Source organism: Ochotona curzoniae, unplaced genomic scaffold (assembly GCF_017591425.1).
Source record: "Ochotona curzoniae isolate NIBS_2020 unplaced genomic scaffold, NIBS_Ocur_1.0 scaffold_3835, whole genome shotgun sequence".
Classification (NCBI taxonomy): Eukaryota; Metazoa; Chordata; class Mammalia; order Lagomorpha; family Ochotonidae; genus Ochotona; species Ochotona curzoniae.
The window spans coordinates 20,645,304-20,665,376 of record NW_024467114.1 but is presented as its reverse complement, the minus strand read 5'-3'; the positions used below and the strand labels follow the sequence as shown (position 1 = coordinate 20,665,376).

The window sequence follows — 20,073 nt, the reverse complement described above, 5'->3', positions numbered from 1 at the left end:
AACTGAAAATAACATTATAGTCACATTTCTCCATTGACTTCAGTATTTTATCTCTGAGTATCTCCTGTGTCCTAGATACTATTCTAGGCAATTGAAACATATCCCCTCGTTTAATCTGCTTAGTACCACTTGCTAGTATTTTCTACCTTTTTTCATAGCACTATTATTAGTACCTAATGCAGTTCATGATTTTATTTGTCTCTCTTCTATCTTCCTTTTTTCTTTATCCTGCTGCCCCTACAAGGCAGGATGGTTTATATGTTTGGTTTACTGCGATCTCCACACTGCCAGAATAGTGACCTGTTCGCTATTTCATTGAGTAGTGATTCCATGAATTATTTCTTTAATGAATGGATTGTTGTATCAGGTAGATAATATATGCTTCCCAATTTTAAGAGTCAAACAGCTACGATGTTAAAGTGGAAAATGGTCTTCCCATCTCTTTATTTAACGAGTAACATTAATGTGCAGGATACTTGCAACCTATCTCATTGTGCTTGTGAATATACCACAGTGATAAAAAGTCAGCATGGTAATTATAGTTTTTTTAAACAGATTTATTTTTTTTTTGAAAGGCAGAGTGACAGGGAGAGGAGGACTGAGAAGAGGGGAGGAAAAGAGAAGAGAGGGAAAGGGAGGAGAAGATTGGAGAGGAGAGGAGATGAGAGCAAGCGAGCGATCTTCCAACTATTGGTACAGTTCTTAAGCACTTGCAATTGCTTGAGCTGGGCTGAAGCCAGGAGCCAGGAGCTCCATCCAGGTACCCTATGTGGGTAGCAGGAATTCGAGAACTTGGAACATGCTATGCTTCAAAATATATTCCAGCAGGAAGTTTGAAACCAAGGCAGGACTCCTTCTCAGCACCCTGATAGGGGACTTTAGCATCCCATCAACAGTGTCACTCACTGTACCATATACTCACTCTAGCACATATAATTTTATTAACTCATTATAACAGATTCCCAAAATACCTATGTTAGACCAGTAGCTCTTCTACCTTTGTTAATTGGTAGATTATCGTATTCTCAAGGTATTTTATAATTGATAATTGATTTAAATTAAACAATACATATATCCATAATTTAAAAGATACAGATGAGTGTTTGGTGATAAGTACCCACCATATGCATGTCCTTCATGCCTCAACTTATTTACCTACTGGAATCACCCAGGGACTTTAACAAGTACTGAAGCACCTGTTACACCCCAGAGTTTGCAATTTAATTGGCTCATGAGTATAACTGGACTTTGGAATTTTTAGGAAATTGGATAAAGCAACAAGGACTAGATCGATCCTCTTTCCTGAAACAAAGAAAAAATAAGGAAAAAAAAATCTGCGGAAATGTTTTTTAATGGCATTACACATGAGTAAAAAAAGGAAACATATGGGGTCGGTCCTGTGATGGCTCCAGATTCTCACCCGAGAGTGTCTGGATCAAGGCACAGCAAGAGGCAATGCAGGCAGATCCTGGTGGACTCCCTGTGGTGAGAAGTCAGACATGGGCATTTGAGCAAACCCTGTGAGAAGTCACAGAAAGACTACAAAAGAAGAGAGAGCTGCCTGCAAAGAACTCTACAGATCTACAGACAGTCCCTCTGGGGTGTTCAGCTGAGAGCTGAAATTAAAAACCAAATGGGGGCCCAACACAGTAGCCTAGCGGTTAAAGTCCTTGCCTTGTATATGCCAGGATCCCAGATGGTCACCAGTTCTAATCCCAGCAGCCCCACTTCCTATTCAGCTTCCTGTTTGTGGCCTGGGAGAGCAGTCGAGAACTGCCCAAAGCCTTGGGACCCTGCACCTGCATGGGAGACCCAGAGGAGGCTCCTAGCTCCTGGCTTCAGATAGGCTCAGCTCCGGTCGTTGTGGCCACTTAGGGAGTGAATCATTGGACAGAAGATCTTCCTGTCTCTGTCTTTCCTCCTCTCTGTTTATCTCACTTTCCAATTAAAAAAAATCTTAAAAAGAAAAACAAACAGAAGAAACTGTCTCCAAATGATTAAATGCCAAATATAGCTTAAGGATGTTTTTAGGAATAAAGCAACCTGTTAAGATAAAATTCACCATTACCAAGGTCTTTGAAAATTGCAAGGAACACAAAGACGTAGAAAAATATGATCTGTAATGAGAAAAATAAATTGATCAATTAAAACATAGACCTGACATAGATGATGTAATCAACAGACATTGAGATGAATGTACTCCATCTATTCAAAATTTGAATAGCAGCATGAAAGATCCAAGTCAGTGTTCTACACATGGAAATTATAAAATTGGCAATGAAAATTGCACAGGGCGGGCTTCTTGGCACGTTAGACACTGTGGATGATGAACTTAATAAACCAAAGATACAGTGATGAAAAGCATCCAGGATGGAACAGGATGAAGATAAATTTTTAAAAATGACAATAGCATCAGTGAAATATGGTAAGGTTTCAATGTATCTTCTATTATATAAGTAATTGGAGACCCTGATACATTGAAGGATTAGAGAAAAAATATACTTGAAGAAATTTATGCAAATAGCATACTATGATTACATTTTCTACAAATCTCTTGAAATACTGTCCTATAGTGTCTGCTACTTGAAAGGTGTATTATCCTTGAAGATAGATGGTGATAAGTAGAACATATTTACTCCAAGTACTAAAAGATCCACTAAAATAAGAAAATTATCAATATTGTCATATTCTTTATGCATTTGCTAGGTTTGTTAACATTGAGTCTTTATGAAGTGATAGCTTGAGCATTTTGCCAACCTTTCATCAGATATTGAATCAGTGCACTTTATAGAAGTATTTGTGTTTTATTGATTAGCTAATGAAGTCAGATGCTCCATTGCAGCTCAGGTTGTGAATTCATTCAATGCCCTATGCCTCTGGTCAAGTTTTGTAGCTCCTTGTTTGTGTCACTGGCCTTCGCTTGGTAGTAATCCTGGGGGTCGTCCTTACCCTGTGCATTTTGGCTTGCTGATGGCATTCTTTGGCAGACTCCCTCCCCCTTGGTGTTGCATCAGTCTCCCTTTCCTGTGGCTTTTGCATCTGCAGATTCAACCAACTGTGGATTGAAAATATTTGAATAAAGTATGTTTTTACTTAACAAGTATGGACTTATTTCCTTATTGTTTCCCCCTAAATAATAGAGAATTACAACATTTTGCACGGCATTAGCATTGTATTATCATGAAATTATCTCAGTATGATTTCAGAATATATGGGAGAAAGCATGTCGATCAAATGCAAACATAATATCAGTTTATGTAGGGTCCTGGAGCAGCTGAGGCCCTGGGTCTTGAAATTCTTCCCTTTGGGTACCAAGGACAGCTCTGCGGGTTTGAATGCCACCTTTCCCCACAGCGGCTGAGAGAACAGTTTCCCAACTAAGGAGTGATCCTTGAGGTTGGTGTAGTGAGCTCACGCTGGGTCCCTCTTCTCCCTAGGGAGAGTGTGGAGAGCCTGATCCAGAAGCATTCCTATGCCCGCTCACCCATCCGCACCTACGGGGGAGAAGAGGACGTCCTGGGGGATGAGAGCCAGACAACCCCGAATCGAGGTGAGCCAGCTTCTGGAAGCCACAGAGCCCGGTGGGGATGGCAAGGGGCTGCTTTATAGGGTGCCTAGTCCTACAGGGTCCCTGTTGTCCAGAAAAGATCTCGGGAATGGACAGCCTGGCTGCTGCTCTGAAGCTTGCACTTCTGTCCCTGGTTCATGCATGATTCTGTAGCCTGGAGGTCTCCTGTGGTTTGGTTTCCGGAGCGAGGACAGAGAGCTTCAGAGGCAGGAGGTATTTGTCTTTGGCTGTTGTCACAGAGTTATGAAACCTGGGCACAGCCCCTTATTTGTCCTGAACCTCAACTGTAGAATCTGAACATGAGAGAATGAATCTGTGCTGGTTGTGTCAGGACTATCCTTTTGGGACCAAAGATCAGAATGGCAACTGTTTTGAAAGGAGGATTGTCCCAGTGAAGGCTGTTATGCTGAGGTTCCAGTGGTGTGAGAGAGAAGGGAGCAAAGTTCCCTGTTTCCAAGGCTTAAGAGTGCAGGTCCTATACCCGGGAAGGGAGGTCTCGGGAAAGGGTTGTTTACGTGGAGAGCCCTCTGCCATTGTTTTATATCTGTAATAGGGAACACCATGATCAGTGGAAGCAGAGTAAAGCTCTTGGAAACCAGTCCAAGGGAGACTAGAAAATAGTGCCCTGGAGAGCTCAATGGCAACTCTCCTGTATGCTCCCAGAGGCTGTGATGCAGGCAGCTGTTACTGTGTGGGTTCTTGGCTTGGGAAGCCAGGGAGCTCTGTTGAGACATCCATTTGGCCTGCCTGATGGACGTGCTGTGGAGGTTAGGACAGATGTATGAGATTTGCAGTTTCCTTTATGGGAATCAAGTCATTACATGCTGGTGGGGGCTTAGTGTTTGGGAATATCCCAGCCATGGTATGAGTTAGCTCTCTTTGCCTTCAGTATATTTTCTCTTCCGTGATGTGTCTAAATGGAATCTTATCTTGAAAAGTAGACTTCCCCCATGGCAAAACTCCTGCATGTTTGTCTCCTAAAATTGCAGATAAAGGTAATTTTGAAAATAAATTGATCTTACAGATAATCCAGTTCTCAGTGTGTATATTGGAAATGGTACTTTCAGTCTAACAGTGTTTTCCCTTACAGGGTCAGCCTTCACAACATCTGATAATTTGTCTCTCAGTTCCTGGGTATCTTCTTCTTCCAGTTTCCCTGGATTTCAGCACCCACAGTCCCTGACTGCACTTGGCACCAGTACAGCATCCATAGCAACACCCATTCCTCACCCCATCCAGGGCTCTCTGCCACCATATAGTCGCCTGGGGATGCCTCTGACCCCCTCGGCCATCGCCACTTCCATGCAGGGGAGTGGCCCCACGTTCCCTTCCTTCCACATGCCAAGATACCATCATTACTTCCAGCAAGGGCCCTATGCTGCCATCCAGGGACTGCGTCATTCCTCTGCTGTAATGACACCCTTTGTATGACTCTTCTAAAAGTGGGAGACTCCAAATCCAGGATGTACACATGGGTATGGAATTCTAGGGCGGGGTTGGGTTGGTGAGAGGTGGGATATTGGAGCAGGGACTCTCCAGAAAACCTGGGACCTATTAAAGAGGAGAGCTGGACTCGACACCTCCTGCTAAGGACATGCACCATGGACCAGGGTTCAGATGTAGTTAGCGGACAGTTTGTTGGGTTTGGGAGAGAATCATGTAGAGTTATTAGCCAGCCTAAGTCCTGCAATGAACAGGATATCAGTTTATCCTGGAGTTTTTATCATCTATGGCAGATGACTCTTAAGGGGCGTGGTTCCTCGTGGTGGACAATGTTGTGTCAATGCAGTAATGTATAAAATCAATGTATAAAATCTTTCTGCTTTCCATGGCTTACAACAACCTTCAAGAGGCAATACACTATATAGCATACTGACTACAATGACAAACTTATGTCAGTTTCTCCTGATAGAGACTGGGAACAACTAGAGAAATATCTATAATGCTGTAGCTTAAGCATGTTTGGTTTCCTCTGTGGTAGTGTGCTGGGGAAGGGGCTGAGAGACCGCTAACACATCCTATTGTGCAGATGACTATGTGGTGATATCTTCACTCAGTGCAGCTTTTTTTTTTCTGCAATATTGAAGGGCCAGTACCCAACAAGCTCAGTGGTAAGTCTCGTCTCCTTCATTCCCAGTTTTTTCTTGAAATGACTTGCAATTTATGTAGGAATACTTGTCCATATATGACCTTGACACAAGAAGCTCTCTATTACCTTGTACAACTAACCTTTGCTTTTGGGGGCTGAATTGTAATTACACTAGAGCCTTCTTTTCTTTTTTCTTTTCTTTTCGTTTCTTTTCCTTTTCCTTTTCTTTCCTTTTCTTGAACTGACAAACACTCCGCAGCTTGTGTATGATGACATGTGAGGCATACTTGCATACTTCCACCTCGAGCTGCAAGATGATGATGTTGGTTCTGTTCTCCAAGCATTTGTTGCACTCTGGTTGCCAAGTTCTTCATTTTCGTGTCAGCTTTGGGAGAGCTTACAGGCATCAAAACATCCCAGATCAAGTTCTTTTCCATAAGTCTGCTTTGTTGGTACTGATGCTGGTAGACATGGGTTTGAGAATGTCCACCTGAGATGCTCACATGGCCAGCATGGGCTCCAGACAAGTGGATGTGCCTGTGTATCTGAATACAGCTTTTTCTCTCTGTGTGTCAGTATTTACAGACTCCTTTGCCACTTTTCTAAGTCCACAATACAAAACTGCATTTTACTTCATATGGACTCCCCAACCAACACATTGGCAGTTCTTGTAAGTCCATCTCAAGGCTTCATCCACTTTATTTTCAACTCTTGCTATCTTCTTCAACATTTCTTTAATGTATATAATAGTAATTACCTGCATTTTGATTTTGTATAACCTGCATATTATCTTGGAGCAATGTCCTGTCTATACATTTACAGTCAGGCAAACACATTTAGGGCTTTGCAATAGTTCATTTTCCCAGTAACATAAATGTAATGGATGAGCAGTCTTTGAACTTTAGTTATAATACATTCTGGCTACAGGGATGTAACCTGTCTTCCTAGCAGATTTCCCCAAAACTCTATTTTAATTTAATCCAATTTTGGTGTGTGATTTTCATTCTACTCTGTTCTTACTGCAAAAGTATTGAATCTGTTAAAAGGGTTGGAAAATATTGCTACTGACAGTGGAAGTGTATTTGAGGGTAAATGCAATATACTTATCACATCAGACTCCTCTGGGATGTTATTTGGTTGTTTGAATGTTAGTCTTTTTCATCTCAAATGGCTTTCTTGGGCATGTCCAGCCTAGGAAACAAGGCCTTCACGGCACAGCCTGTCTTGTGGTGTTGCTGGATTTCATGACATTCTGTACTGCTTCCTAACGTTTACCTACTAAGGAGCATGTGCTGTTATGCAGCATCTGAACACAGTGGCAGACAGTGTAGGCTACTTCCTAACATCCTGCATGCTATTCTATACTACCCAGAGGTAGTTTGCTTTCAAGTCCAATGAAAATGTGCATTTCATTAAGAGGAAAATAATGATTAATATTTAAAATAATATCCATAGAGCTAGGATAGGGACTTCATATTGACTAGTTGGCCTGTTGCCAGTGCTCCTTAAAATATTGAGGACTGCTACTTAATTCAGAATAACAAAAGATGCTGTTTTACACAATGCTATTCAATGCTTTGATATCTAGATAATAAAGTGAATCTCTGTATATATTTTCTTCTCAGAGAATGAAAGAATTATTTTAACAGTATTCTGATATTTCTTAGGTTTATATATTGGAGCTAAATATGTTCTTGTTCTTATGGTAGTATTTCCTGACTGTGTTTGACTACATGTAAATGCAGTGCTTAGAGAAAAAGCAAGATCTAAGAGATCAAAGCATGCTCTTAAGAAGTCATACCTATTTTCAAAGATCTAGTATTATTTAAACCAGAGAACAGAACCATACATGAAATGGAGCTTGAGCTAATCAGCATCACAAGCCATGAAAACCAAGGACTAGATGGTTACGCAGCCTGGGCCTCTGAACTGTTCTGACTGTTCATTCTTATTAGCCCACTGAGAATTTAATATGTAAAAATCTAAAGTATATTCTACCAAAAGTAACTCCAATTACTTCTATTTAATGGGAAAACCAATTGAATATCAGAGATCATGATCTATCTCTGGTATCAATTAATAATTTTCCATGCAAGTATACTCATTACATTAGCAAAACAGACAAATAAAACCATGGCTAATGTGCAGTGCTGCTGTAATGAAGTCCTAGCAGACCTGCTGGATCAAACTGTAAAGAAGTAATTTGTAACATGGTAGGTTTTGCATTTGTAGCTTGTTTTTCAAACATCTTGGCAATAATTCTGAGTAAATTCAATAATCTGGTTTGTTAAAATTACTTAGTAGATCTTCCTCCTATGACTGCCATTAACAGGGAATAAAGTAAACATACCCAGCTTGTGGCTTACATGCTACAGGTGATCAGGTCAAAGGTCTAGACCGAGAAATTGAAATTGCATTCCTCTCTCTTCTTTTGGGGAGTTTGTAAAAATGATTTCTTGGCCACTACGATTTCTAGCAGGTGTGCACAGCGTAGAGATGTTGAGAAGCTCCTGGTTGCTCATGATCTGCCTCTGTGTAAAGTTATTCTGAAGTAGTTACGTTGACTTGTGGGACATTTCAAGAGCTATCCCCCTTCACACTGAGACACACTTCTGCTGGTTGGCTTCTTCAGCTATGAAAACACCACTCCAAACAAGACAAAGAAAAGAGAGCCCTGAAAACCTCAGGGATGTCTGCAAGGAAAGCAGACTTGTCCCCTACCACCCAATTTTAGGATTTATAGCCCATTTTGTACTTTGTGTTGCCTTTTCAGACTATCCCCCTGTATATGCATGTAGGCGACTGATACTGAGAAAATCACTCAGCTTCAAATACAGTAGATGGAATGACGTCACACCCCACCAACTATGTGGTCAAGTTCAGTCATGTCTCAGTAACAGTTTTTTAAAATTCAGCTATTAATGTTTCTAGTTACACATTGCAAGCAAAGCAACATTTTTATCAACCCTTCTATCAACTATGTAAAGAAAACGGTTTTCATCATTAAACATTTAGGGAATTTATAATTATAAAAGACAAAAATATACTGTCACCTGAAATTTTTTTTTCAAAGATTTATTTGAAAAGCTAAATGACAGAGGAAAAGTGAGACAAAGGAAAATCTTCCATCAACCGGTTCATTCCCCAAATAGCTGGGCCAGGCTGAAGCCAGGAGTTGCATCTGGGTCTTCCACGGGGTGGACCATCTCCCACTACCTTCCCAGGGTGTTGGATGAAAACCAGAGCAGCCAGAACTTGAACCTGTACTCTGGTGTGGGAAGCCTACTAAACAAGCTGTGGCGTAGCCTGCTCTGCCATCATGCCAGCCACCTGCCACCCAAATTTAGACAACAATTGGGAACAAAAAAAAAATAAGATTTTCAGCTTGCTACTTTAAATAGCAAGGCTGGGAGGAAGAATGGTTTTATAACAAGTTTTTGTATTATTTTAGAATATAAGGATTTGGGGGGAGGGCAAGGAAAGGGAAGACTGTAAATTCATAAAACAGTAGAAAACCATAAAATGCTTCCTGTACTACTTCCTGTTCCCTGTCATATTCAGCATGCTTGAATATGGAAATTTGCATCGATAAACATTGTCTAGGCAAATAATCCTTGGGTATCTTCTAGTTTTCTTTCTCTGTAACCTTCTCAAGCAGTTTTAATCCCCTCCTGTTTCTAAACAAAATATCTTTATCATAAACATCAGCATTTTGTGAAGTACTCATACATATGGACAAAAAATACAATGCGTTGTATTTTACTTTTGGTACAATAAAATTCTGTATAGTTTTTTTTTCTTTGCTTTTTAGAAACCTATAAGAATTTGTTTCCTACAGGATAAGGTTGGCGGTAGCCTGGTCGTGCTATTGCACAGTTCTGCTGTTTGCTGTGTTCCTTTGCTCATGCGTTGCGTGAAAACAGTCACTATACTGAAGTGTGTGCGTTGGGGGTGGGGGGAAGGGCATGGGAAATGTTTTATGAAAGAAAAGTTATAAGCCTGATACTATGAAGTAACATCTAATGAAGTTCTTTTTAAGTGCAATATATTTATTTCTGCTAGAAATGTATTATCAACCTTATGTAATATTTGAAGCATTACATGTTATTTGTAAACAGCTTAAAATTATATACTACCCTAAATTGTACAGAAGTATCAATGTGTGGATATTATTCATTTCATTAAAAATGGTGTGGTTTTGATATATATATATATATATATATATATATATATATATACACACATTTTCACCTTTCATGTTACATGCTGTGCTTTGTGACTTTAGGTACCGTATTTTCACCTGACCGAAAGAGGAGAATTAGGTAAGAGTGTGTGTGTGTGTGTGTGTGTGTGTGTGTGTGTGTGTGTGTGTGAGAGAGAGAGAAAAAGAACAGGACACAGCTGCCTCCTCCAGGTCTTGACAAAGCCACTAGGTCACAACACAGGATTTGAAAACCCTTAGAGAAGAATTTTTTTCAAGTTCTCACCATTTTCCTTGTTCTTAAACCCAATGAATTACCTTCACTCACTGTTGCTGCCTGAGGAAGGATTCTTCCGTATCAGAGGATTTTGTGCCTCCCTGAGCCAAAGGATCCTGATGACTCCATAACACTTAGTGACTCCTGCTGCCTCTTGTAGCCAGGAGCTGGCACGCGCTGAGCTGAAATTGCAAGAAGCAGACTAACACAAAACAAGGTTAGCCACAGCCAAAGTCTCAGTCCTCCTGTCCTGATGGTCTTTTAAAATATCATATTTCTGCTTTTGCAAGTCTACCCTATTGCCCTTATTTTGTGTGTGTGCTAAAACACCACTTATTATTAGGAGTAGCAGCGAGCTTACCGCAGCGTTGGGGTGTGCTCTTGACACAGCCTCACCAGCGGCCCACACTTCTCGTCCCACTTGCTTTATCGCTCGCCTTCACTGAGTAGCGTGTGCAGAGCATGCACGGGCACAGGTGTGCAACGTAACACAAACTGTTATGAATCCTTGAGCGTTGTTATACCCAACATGCTGAATCAAACCTCAATCATTCAAAAATGCAGATTCCATAAAATATGCCAAAATGAACAACCCCGAGGATTTTTAAAAAAAAGATTTATTTGTTTGAAAGACAGATCTGCTGGCCTTACATGGGCGAGCATCCCTCTAAACTATGCAAACAATATTAAAAAATAAAATTTAAAAATTATTTTTAAAAATGGCAGAGTTACACACACAGAGATAGCCAGAGAGAGATCTTCCATCTGCTGGATCACTCCCCAAATGGCAACAATGCCTGCGGCTGGGTCACACCGGAGGCTTCATCTGGGTCTCTCACATGGACACAGGACTCCCAAGAACTTGGAATGTTTCTCTCGCTATCTTACAAGGGAGCTGGATCAGAAGTGGAACAGCTGGCATATGCCCATGAGGTGCCAGCATTGCAGGTGGCGCCTTAATGTGCTAAGGCAGCATGCTGATCCCAACTTGAGGAAATTTAACAGTAGTGTCTTACTGAATTTCAGTGTCCACCATCTGTAATTTTCCTAAATGATCTGCTAGTATATTCTACAGCCTAGGTTTTCCTTTACACAGATCTTCTTCAAAGTCACGTATTTTTCATGCTTTTCTTCATGCTTTTCTTTGGTCTCTTATTTTTTATTCTGATTATATTGACTCTGCCTGTCTTGATATTTAATGACAAAAAGATTTCTTTCCTTGGTTTATAATTTATTACTATTCATTATCTTGGTATTCATATTGATCCTGATTTGGTCATCGGGGGCCCCTTTAAGCTGGTTCCTTCGTCATTTTGTCATTTTTTTTTTTTAGATTTATTTATCTTTATTGGAAAGTCAGATATACAGAGAAGAAAAGACAGAGGAGGATTTTCCATCCAATGATTCACTCCCCAAGTGACCACAACAGCAGGAGCTGTGCTGATCCAAAGCTGGGAGCCAGGAGCTCTTCTGGGTCTCCCACGCGGGTGCAGGGTCCCAAGGCTTTGGGCCGTCCTCGACTGTTTTCCCAGGCCACAAGCAGGGAGCTGGATGGGAAGCGGAGTGGCTGCCGGGCCATAGAGTATAGAAAGACTCGATGCTAAAGTGTGCAGGGAAAGACAAAAAACCCAGGCTAGCCAACACAGTATTAAAAAGGACAAAATCAGAGGACTGACAGTACCCAACCTCAAAACTCACTAAAGGACAAGAGCATTTGGCAGAGCAATTAAACCACTGCTTGGAAACCCCCCATCCTATGTCAGAGTACTTGGCTCAAGGTCTGACGCTGCTCCTGATTCTCGCATCCTTCTCACGTGCACACAGCCAAGCAGCAGGTGATGGGCCAGTACACTGCCACCCACTTGCAGGACTCAGATGGTGTTTCTGGCTCCTGGATTCATTTTGATCCAAGCTTGGCTGTTGTAGTCATTAGGGTGTAAACCAGTGCAGAGATCTTTCTTTATTTCTCTCTTTACAAGATGAAATAAAAATCAAACTTACTACAAAGCCACAGTTTAAAGAAGACAGTGTAATGCTGCCAAGAAAATAGATCCACATGAGCTTAATAAGTTTGATAAGGAAAAAAGGCAACTCAATAAAGAGGCAATAGTGTCTTCAGGAGATGGTACTGGGAGAACTGAATACCCACAGGCAAAGCCTAAGCAAAAATTAACTCAAAAATGAAGCATTGATCTGAATGTAAAATGCAAAACTATTTTAAAAATTCTAGAATATGGAAGAAGAGGAAATCTAGGTAGACTTGTTTGCTTTTGTTTTAGGTGCAACACCAAGAGCATAATCCATTAACCAAAAAGTTAATATAATGGGCTACATTAAAATAAAAATATTTGTGAGAAACACTGGCTGCAGACTGGGAAAAATATTTGCAAAATGCATGTCTAAGATAAAAGATTCAAAATTTAACAAAGATCTTTTAAAACAATAGAACAGATCCCTTGTGATACGGGCAGAAGACTGATCTGAAGAGCTGTCTCCCCAAGGAGTACCCTCACATGAAAAATAAGGATAGTGAAGCATGCTCACCATCGCATGCGGTTAGCAACAGGGTATATGACCACACACCTGTTAAGTGGGTGAGATAGAAGTCCCCAACAGCATGCAGTGCGGTAGGAACACTCATCCATCCCTGGTAGCCCATTTGTAAAGACAGTTTGCTAGCAGCATAGTGATCTATGCAGTTGTGCTTAGATCTTCACACAAATGAGTTGAGATGTCACATCCACACAAAACCTGCACATGAATGTTTATGATTGCTGAATTCAGAACCACCCAAAATTTGGAAGCAACGCTTATGTTTTACTAACTGAATGGATGAACACTGTGGCACATCCATCCTCCATCATTGCACTGGAATTATATTCGGTGATGAAGTTAAATGTAGTACCAGGCAAAGAAAAGACATGGAGGAAGTGTGAATGCATGTTGCTATGTGAGAAGCCAGGCTGGAAAGGCTGGCTGTTGTATGAGTCTAGCTAGATGACATTCTGGAAAGTGCGCGATTAGAGAAAACAAAAATCAGCAGTTTGCAGAGTTCGAAAGGAGAGAAGGGAAAGTGACTAGAAGTCACCCAGAGAATTTTTAGAGCAGTGAAATAATTCCATAATGATGCTCTAATGATGAATCCATAGCTTGCCTATTTCTCACAATTGGGAGAACTGGACAGTTCAGAGTGACCCTTGCATAAACCATGGATTGATAACACTGCATCCGTATTGGTTCAGCCATTGAAACACATACGCTCCAGTCATACTAGATGTTAGTGATAAAAGAAACCATGTACCAGATGGGAGAGATGGGTTACGTGAGAATTCTGCTCTTTATGCTTGATTTTTCTGCAATCCTCAAAGAACTCTAGAAATAGACCAAGCAAGTGAACAACTAGAAGATATGTTTTCACAATCCACCAGGGTGACTATAAGCATGATGATGGACAAGGACAATAAGTGTTGGCAAGGATGTGGACACATTGGAACTCTTGTGCATTGGTGGTGAGAATATAAGATAACATGACCATTTTGGAAAACAGCTTGGCCGTACATCAAAAGGATAAATATAGAGCCACGTTACAATCTAGCAGTTCTGCTCCTAGGTGCATACCTAGGAGCAATAAAAATGTATATCCACAGAAAAACTTGTTCATGAGTGCTTATAGCAGCATTGTTCAAAAGAGGCAAAAAAAAAGTGGGGAAAATTGAAGTATTCATGGGTGGAGGGATAAACAAATGGCATATCTGTGCAATGAAGTGCTATTCACCCTAAGAGTCTGAAGCACTCGAAATGTTGCAATCTGGATGAGATTTGGAAACATATGAGAAGGAAGCCATCACAAAGGATTATGCATTGTTATTTGCATCTCTGTCTCTGCCTTTTAAGTAAATATATCTAAAGACAAAATAATACAATGTATGGTATGCATTTATATTTCACTAAAATTATTATTTGAAACATGACAAACAACATCCCAAACTACCCAGCAAAATTTTGTTTCCATTATCAAGGGAGGGCCCAGTTTGTCAGCCTTGAAGGTTACAAGCAGGGTGGGTCTTGTAAGGGTTAAAGGGTGGGCTGTCCAGAGGGCTTTCCCTGCCTCGCTTACTCCATCTGTGCAAAGTAGCTCACACTGTTTTTTTTTCTAACACCGAATGGGTCACAAGTCCTCACTTCGTTTCCATGTATTTTTAGTCCGTTTTTGCGTTTCTCTCCAGCAAGAATCATAGCTGAAGGCTAAAAATAACTCCTTTGAAAAAATTTAAATGTTTAAAACCTTAAAATGGTCATTGCTTTTATAACACACTTTCTGTGTCTGTGTGCTATATATGCTTGGTCCTAATTTTTCCAGGAACTCTATGAAGTAGGAGCTGTGATTATTCCCACTCGATGGATGAGAAAATTGAGGCTGAATACGTGTGCACAGGCACCTGTAGGACAAAGGATAGACCCAGATTCAAATCCTCGCTTTGCACTTGCAGCTAGGACACTGTTCTAGCTCTTCAAACAAACATTTCTGAGTTTTGAGCCTTCTTGAAAACTAACATCTACCCTGCCTTTTCAGAACTTACACAACCTTGTGGATAAAAGAACCCCATAACTCAGCAGGCATTCTTCTAGTGGATTAAAAATTGGTGCTGTTAAGTATGTAAGAAAGAGTTCACTGGTAGCAAAGGTGAGGAAGGTGTTTTAGAGCTCCATATTTATCTTTTCAGTATAAGTAAAGTTGAGTTTGATATCTACATGGTTGCAGGGCTGTGCGGTCGTCTTAGTGGAGACATTTATTACTGATCTCGGGCTGTCCTCCCCCTTCCTGACACCATGGCTGACATTTGGGCTGGAGGTGGACACAGATGAGTAGGACGTGGCAGCAGTAAAACCCACTAAGAGACAGCATGGCAAGTGGTGGGTCAGTGGAGACCAACTGGGGCTGAGTTGCAGAGAGAAGGAAGAGACTGAGGGAGAGAGGAGCTCAGCTTATCTGGGTTGGCAGTGAGGAATGTGGGGGACAGACTTGAGGACAAAGCGTGGGGCAGATGGCTGAGTGAGACTGCAGGGTGACAGTGTATGGTCTGAGGCAGAGGAGCGACGGGCAGCACCAGGAGGGAGAGAACTTAGTGCTGCAGGGTAAGCGAACACGTCCGTCCTTCCAGGCACAGTCAGCAGCTAGAATCCAGTTTACAAGACCTTGACAAGGCCAGTGCTGAGTGTTGATTTCGTAGTTTAGGAAATGAGGTTGCCCAGAGCAGACTGACACTTTCTGAGCCAAGATGTCATGACCACAATTCAGTCTCAAGTAGATCTAGAAGACTGTCAAACACAGCCAAGAGATTCCTCATCTATCATTGCTGTCTGTGTCATGTTTTACACAACTCGCCCCTAAGTGTCCTAAAATCTATTCTTGAGAGTATTAGAAGCCTTCACTTTCTGATATTGAAGAGAGAGACTCCTAGTGGTAAATAAAAGGAATCTCAATATGCTGCTATTTGTACAGGGGACTAATAACTAGGTTCGAGAAGAAGCAGACTTCGAGGATGTGGTTTATGTGAAGCCATGTACATGTATAAGTATGTGGCATGCACGTATATATTTAATCTGTGTGTATTACGTATTGATGTTTAAATCTGATAGTAAATTGTATGAATCAAAGCATCGTTACTATTTTTTGGAAAATTAAATGTTGATCAGGATGAATATCTTAGTATTCTGCATAAGAAATATGCACTTATTTTAATGTGGTGCTGCATTTAGAATTTTCCTACATATAATATTTAGTAGGCATTTTTATTACAGGAACAGTGAATTTTTTTTGTTTAAAAACAAATTTTAAAACTAAAACAGATTCTAGCATATAGATCATCATTGCCATCTGCTGGTTATGTAGTTCAATTGCATTTTTTTAATTTAAAAATTAACCAGCTGAAGTTTGCTTAAAAGATAAAGGGAAATGGTCAGATTTTAAATATATATGACTGGATTAAACGTTTGTATGTAAGAAAAATATTTTGTTGAGTAATTGCGCATCTTCACTTCAAAGAGAATGGGAGACTATGTTGTTTATATCTAGAGTGTCAGGGAATACTAACTTAAGTGTTCTCAATCGACAGGCAGCTGAAAGGTAGTTTAACATGATACGGTCAAAAATAAGTAACTGGAGCCAGAGATGTTATTACAGATAATATTCATGATGTTATTCAGCTATGAATAAACCAGCGTCACAATATCCCTCTCACACACCGATCTCCTCTCCTTAATAGAATGTATGATTGATGACTTAGACAACTGTCTCAGTTACTGCTCAATAATCAAGCTTACACATTACTTGATACCAAAGAATCCATGAGAGTGGCCGGCACTATGCCAGCCATATGCCACTAGCAGTACCAGCATCCCCAGTGCCAGTTGGAGTCCTGGCACTTCTAACCCAGCTCCCTGCTTATGGCCTGGGGAAGCAGTGGAAGGCGGTGCGGGTGCCTGGGCTGCTGCACCCACCTGGGGGACCTGGATGATGACCTGGTTCAGCCTCGGCTGTGGTGGCCATCTGGAGGGTGAACCAGCAGACAAATCCCTCCCTCCTTTTCTCCCTTTAACATCAAGATCATGCTCCTATATCATTAAATAGTCACTCAAAATGACTTTAGCAGCTGTAACGCATCACTGCACGAAGAATCTGCAATTTCATGTTTCGTAAAAAGATGTTTCATATTCTTCCAGCTATAAATAATAGTGCAATAAACAATCTTGTAAGACTAGTCTTTAAATGCTATGTTAAAAAGAAAAAACATCAGATTTTTACCCTAAGTAAGGTAAGAGTGCATTTTATCCTCCACAACACAGGCTGTACAAAGGCCAAGTAGAAACTTCAGAATAAAACAAACCAGCATGGGAATCATAATGACTGCATTCCATGTATTGCTCCCACATTAAAATACTCATTAAAATGCATTTTATTTTGGATTTCCATGTCCATGCATTAATATGTTTGAATCAATCACTCCAAGGTATGTTATTTTACCCTCAGCATTGGATAGAATTTATTATCTGTTAAAATTTGGACAAATTCCCACCTCCTCGATCCTTGATTTTCTAATTGGCAAATATTAAGTAAATTATAAAATGGTGTAAGAACCAAAGTAGAGTGGCGAATGTCGACGTGATCCTTGAAGAAAACTTATGACAAGTATGTGACGAGCCGAAACAGCGCAGTATATATGAGAACTGTGAGCAAAGGGGCGCTGACGAATGGCACGTTGTGGACCGCACCTGAGCGGCGTTGGGGCAATTTTACGAAAGTCTTTAACAAGTGAGAGAGGTTAACATTTAATTGGCTCTGACTTGTGGAAGCTCCGAGCATCCTTGAGTAGGGGATGTTGCAAGAACGTGATAGGGCCACAGGTTGTAGCTGGGGCGGGCAATCGCCCCCACCCTACTGCACGCTACAGCTGAAGCGACGCGCACCCCCAAGGCGCAGGTGCGGCACCGATGCGCGCCCCAAGGCGCAGGTGCGGCACCGATGCGCGCCCCAAGGCGCAGGTGCCGCAGCCGTGGCCGTGCACTCCGAGTGGCGCACGTGCTGCAGCGCCCCGAGCCCGCGCAGGCGAGGACGCACGTGGAGCGCGAGTGCCGGAGGTAAGGCGCACGCGCGCACGCCCCCTCCCGCGCTGCCTCTCGCCGTGACCTTGGCAACCGGGCGGCCGGCAACGGCGGCGGAGACGAGTCGTTGAGGCTGCGGGGCGAGCCAGGCCCCCCGGCCCTCTCCGGGGCGTCGCTGGGCCCGCGCCAGATAGTGACCCAGCTCCCCACCCCCCGCACAGGGACTATGAGAAAATGGTCAGGCAAACGAGGAATAAGCTCAGGGAAGCGGCTGCAGAGCCGTCTCAATCCCGGCCGGTGCAGTCCAAGCGGCGGCGCCGGGCCACGGGAGCCGGGGAGCCCGAGATGGAGGAGGGGACGAAGAAGGCGGTGGAAGAGCCCGAGCCGCCTCCTCAGCCTCCTCAGCCTCCGCAGCCTCCGCCCGTAGGCGGCGGGAACCTGCCCGGGGGCTCCCGGGAGTACTCGCCGCGGAGGACTCGAAACCTGAAGCCGCCCAACTGCCTGCAGCTGGAGGCGGTCGCCAGGTCCCTTCTCCTCGGCCGCTTCCAGTTCCTGCAGTGCTTCCTGGAGCTACTCCGAGAAAAGGTGCTGGTATTACAGACGCGTCGGTTCTCGAACAAGACCACCCTCAGCATAGGTGAGCGGAGCGGGCACGGGGAGCGGGCGGCGGGAGCCGCTGCCCTGGAGGATCACTACAAGTCCCAGCCCCCCCGGGTTCTTCCTTTGCAAGGTTTGGGGACCAAGTGGTGACCCCCCCCCCCCGCCATGTCATGGAGTGGTGTTTTTTTGTTTGTTTGTTTCAGAACCACGGCAGCCAATGATGAGTTGGTAATAGTGATTGGCGAAATCTTTGGGGGCCAAACATAATGATTCTCGGTACTTTAAATAAAAACAAAATAGGCGTCAATGGAAATGAGTAACACCTATCTAAAATAGAAATGAACACCTATTAACATCGAAAGATTAATAGAAAGTGTATGGAGGATGGTCAGGAAGTCCTTGGACAGCGAAACTAAGAGATGCATTTAGTTTGGGTGTAAAAAAAAATTTTTTTTGAAAGGCATGCATAGAGGAGTTTCCAAAAGTTCCAAGAAAGTGTGTTAAAATTATAGATGGCTGTCAAAACTATTTTGCACCAAAAAGATACCATTGAATGCCATTTCCCCAGGAATTTCTTGACGTACTCCTGTGCTATTGCCCTCTGGTACCCACTTAATTTCAGATGTCGCTGTGGAGTTAACAGTGCCTAAAATTTGGAAATTTTGTTCCTTAAGTTTTGTTTCCTTTTCCATTTTTTCTCCCCTCATTTTCTGTAGCCTTACCGGGGACACCAAAGTTGGTGGTGTCTCAATAAACTATTTCAGGCGGCCTAGGCCTGGGTCAGTAGAACCTGATACTCAGAAGGTGCTATTCAGGTTGTGACCAAAAGTTACTGTTTAGTAACAGCTGTTAGGCTGCTGGAATCACCTGGGAGTAAGAAAACCTGAAAGCAAGGTCAGCCTGGAAGGAAGGGAACCAAAAGGAGTAAGAGCTAAGGTGAAGAGTTGGCCAAGACCAGGTGTAAGGCATCCAGCTTCGTCCCGCAGGAAGGCACCGACTGCTTCCTGCACATTTTTGAATGTGGTCAAGTTGCGCAATGGGAGCCAGGCAGCGTTGTCCCGAGGAATAGCGTTTCTGCCACTCACATGGGAGACCTGAATTGAGCTGCTGGCGTCTAGCTGTGGCCCACCTCTGCTGTTGCGGTCCTTTGGGAGAGAAACAGCCAGTGTGTCTATGTGGGTGTCACTGTTTCTGTGTGCCAGGAGAGATAGTTGTCAGTTTAGGTGAGCGCATCCGTGTCCTCTAGTGACTCAACAGTGCGCTGCTAAGAGATTAATTCAGCAGTGTGCATGATGAACGGGGGGTGGATTGCGGAGGGTGCAGAAGGACTAATTGGGAACTTGTCTGTAAGGTGCAGGCAGTGATGGCTTCAGTAAGGGTAGCAAAAGCAGGAGTCGGGAGGACCAAGGTGAGCTGAGTGGCAGAGAAAGAGGGTGGACAGGTGGAGACAGTGGGCGAGGGGTTAGGCAGAAAGTTCAGGAAGGAGGAGTACAGACTAGGAAATTCCTCAGTAGAGGTGACAACTGGAACTCTTTAAACTTGAGTTACACTGCCAGGGAGCCCAAGGTAAGGAGAGAAAAGTGCACAATATAAAGATATGTGGGGAAAAGTTTTCAACTGAGTTAATGAGAAGAAAAGGAAAATGGGCTGAGGGAATTAACTAGAAGGATTGCTGTGATGGAAAATGAGAGGGAACCAAAAATCGAAAAATTGGAACTAATGGATTAAAACTATTA

General features: G+C 42.5%; 2 protein-coding genes across 2 annotated transcripts in view; both read left to right on the top strand.

Moving 5' to 3' along the window:
* Positions 1-5,149, top strand: part of TBX20 (T-box transcription factor 20) — a 40,299-nt gene extending 35,150 nt beyond the window's left edge. The window contains exons 7-8 of the mRNA XM_040964869.1: positions 3,438-3,550; positions 4,659-5,149. Coding sequence (XP_040820803.1) covers positions 3,438-3,550; positions 4,659-4,999 — 454 coding nt within the window. The 3' untranslated portion in view covers positions 5,000-5,149. The remainder of the gene's footprint in view (positions 1-3,437; positions 3,551-4,658) is intronic.
* Positions 5,150-17,963: 12,814 nt separating this feature from the next.
* Positions 17,964-20,073, top strand: part of DPY19L2 (dpy-19 like 2) — a 63,511-nt gene continuing 61,401 nt past the window's right edge. Inside the window, 2 exon segments of the mRNA XM_040964514.1 lie at positions 17,964-18,033; positions 18,036-18,374. Coding sequence (XP_040820448.1) covers positions 17,964-18,033; positions 18,036-18,374 — 409 coding nt within the window.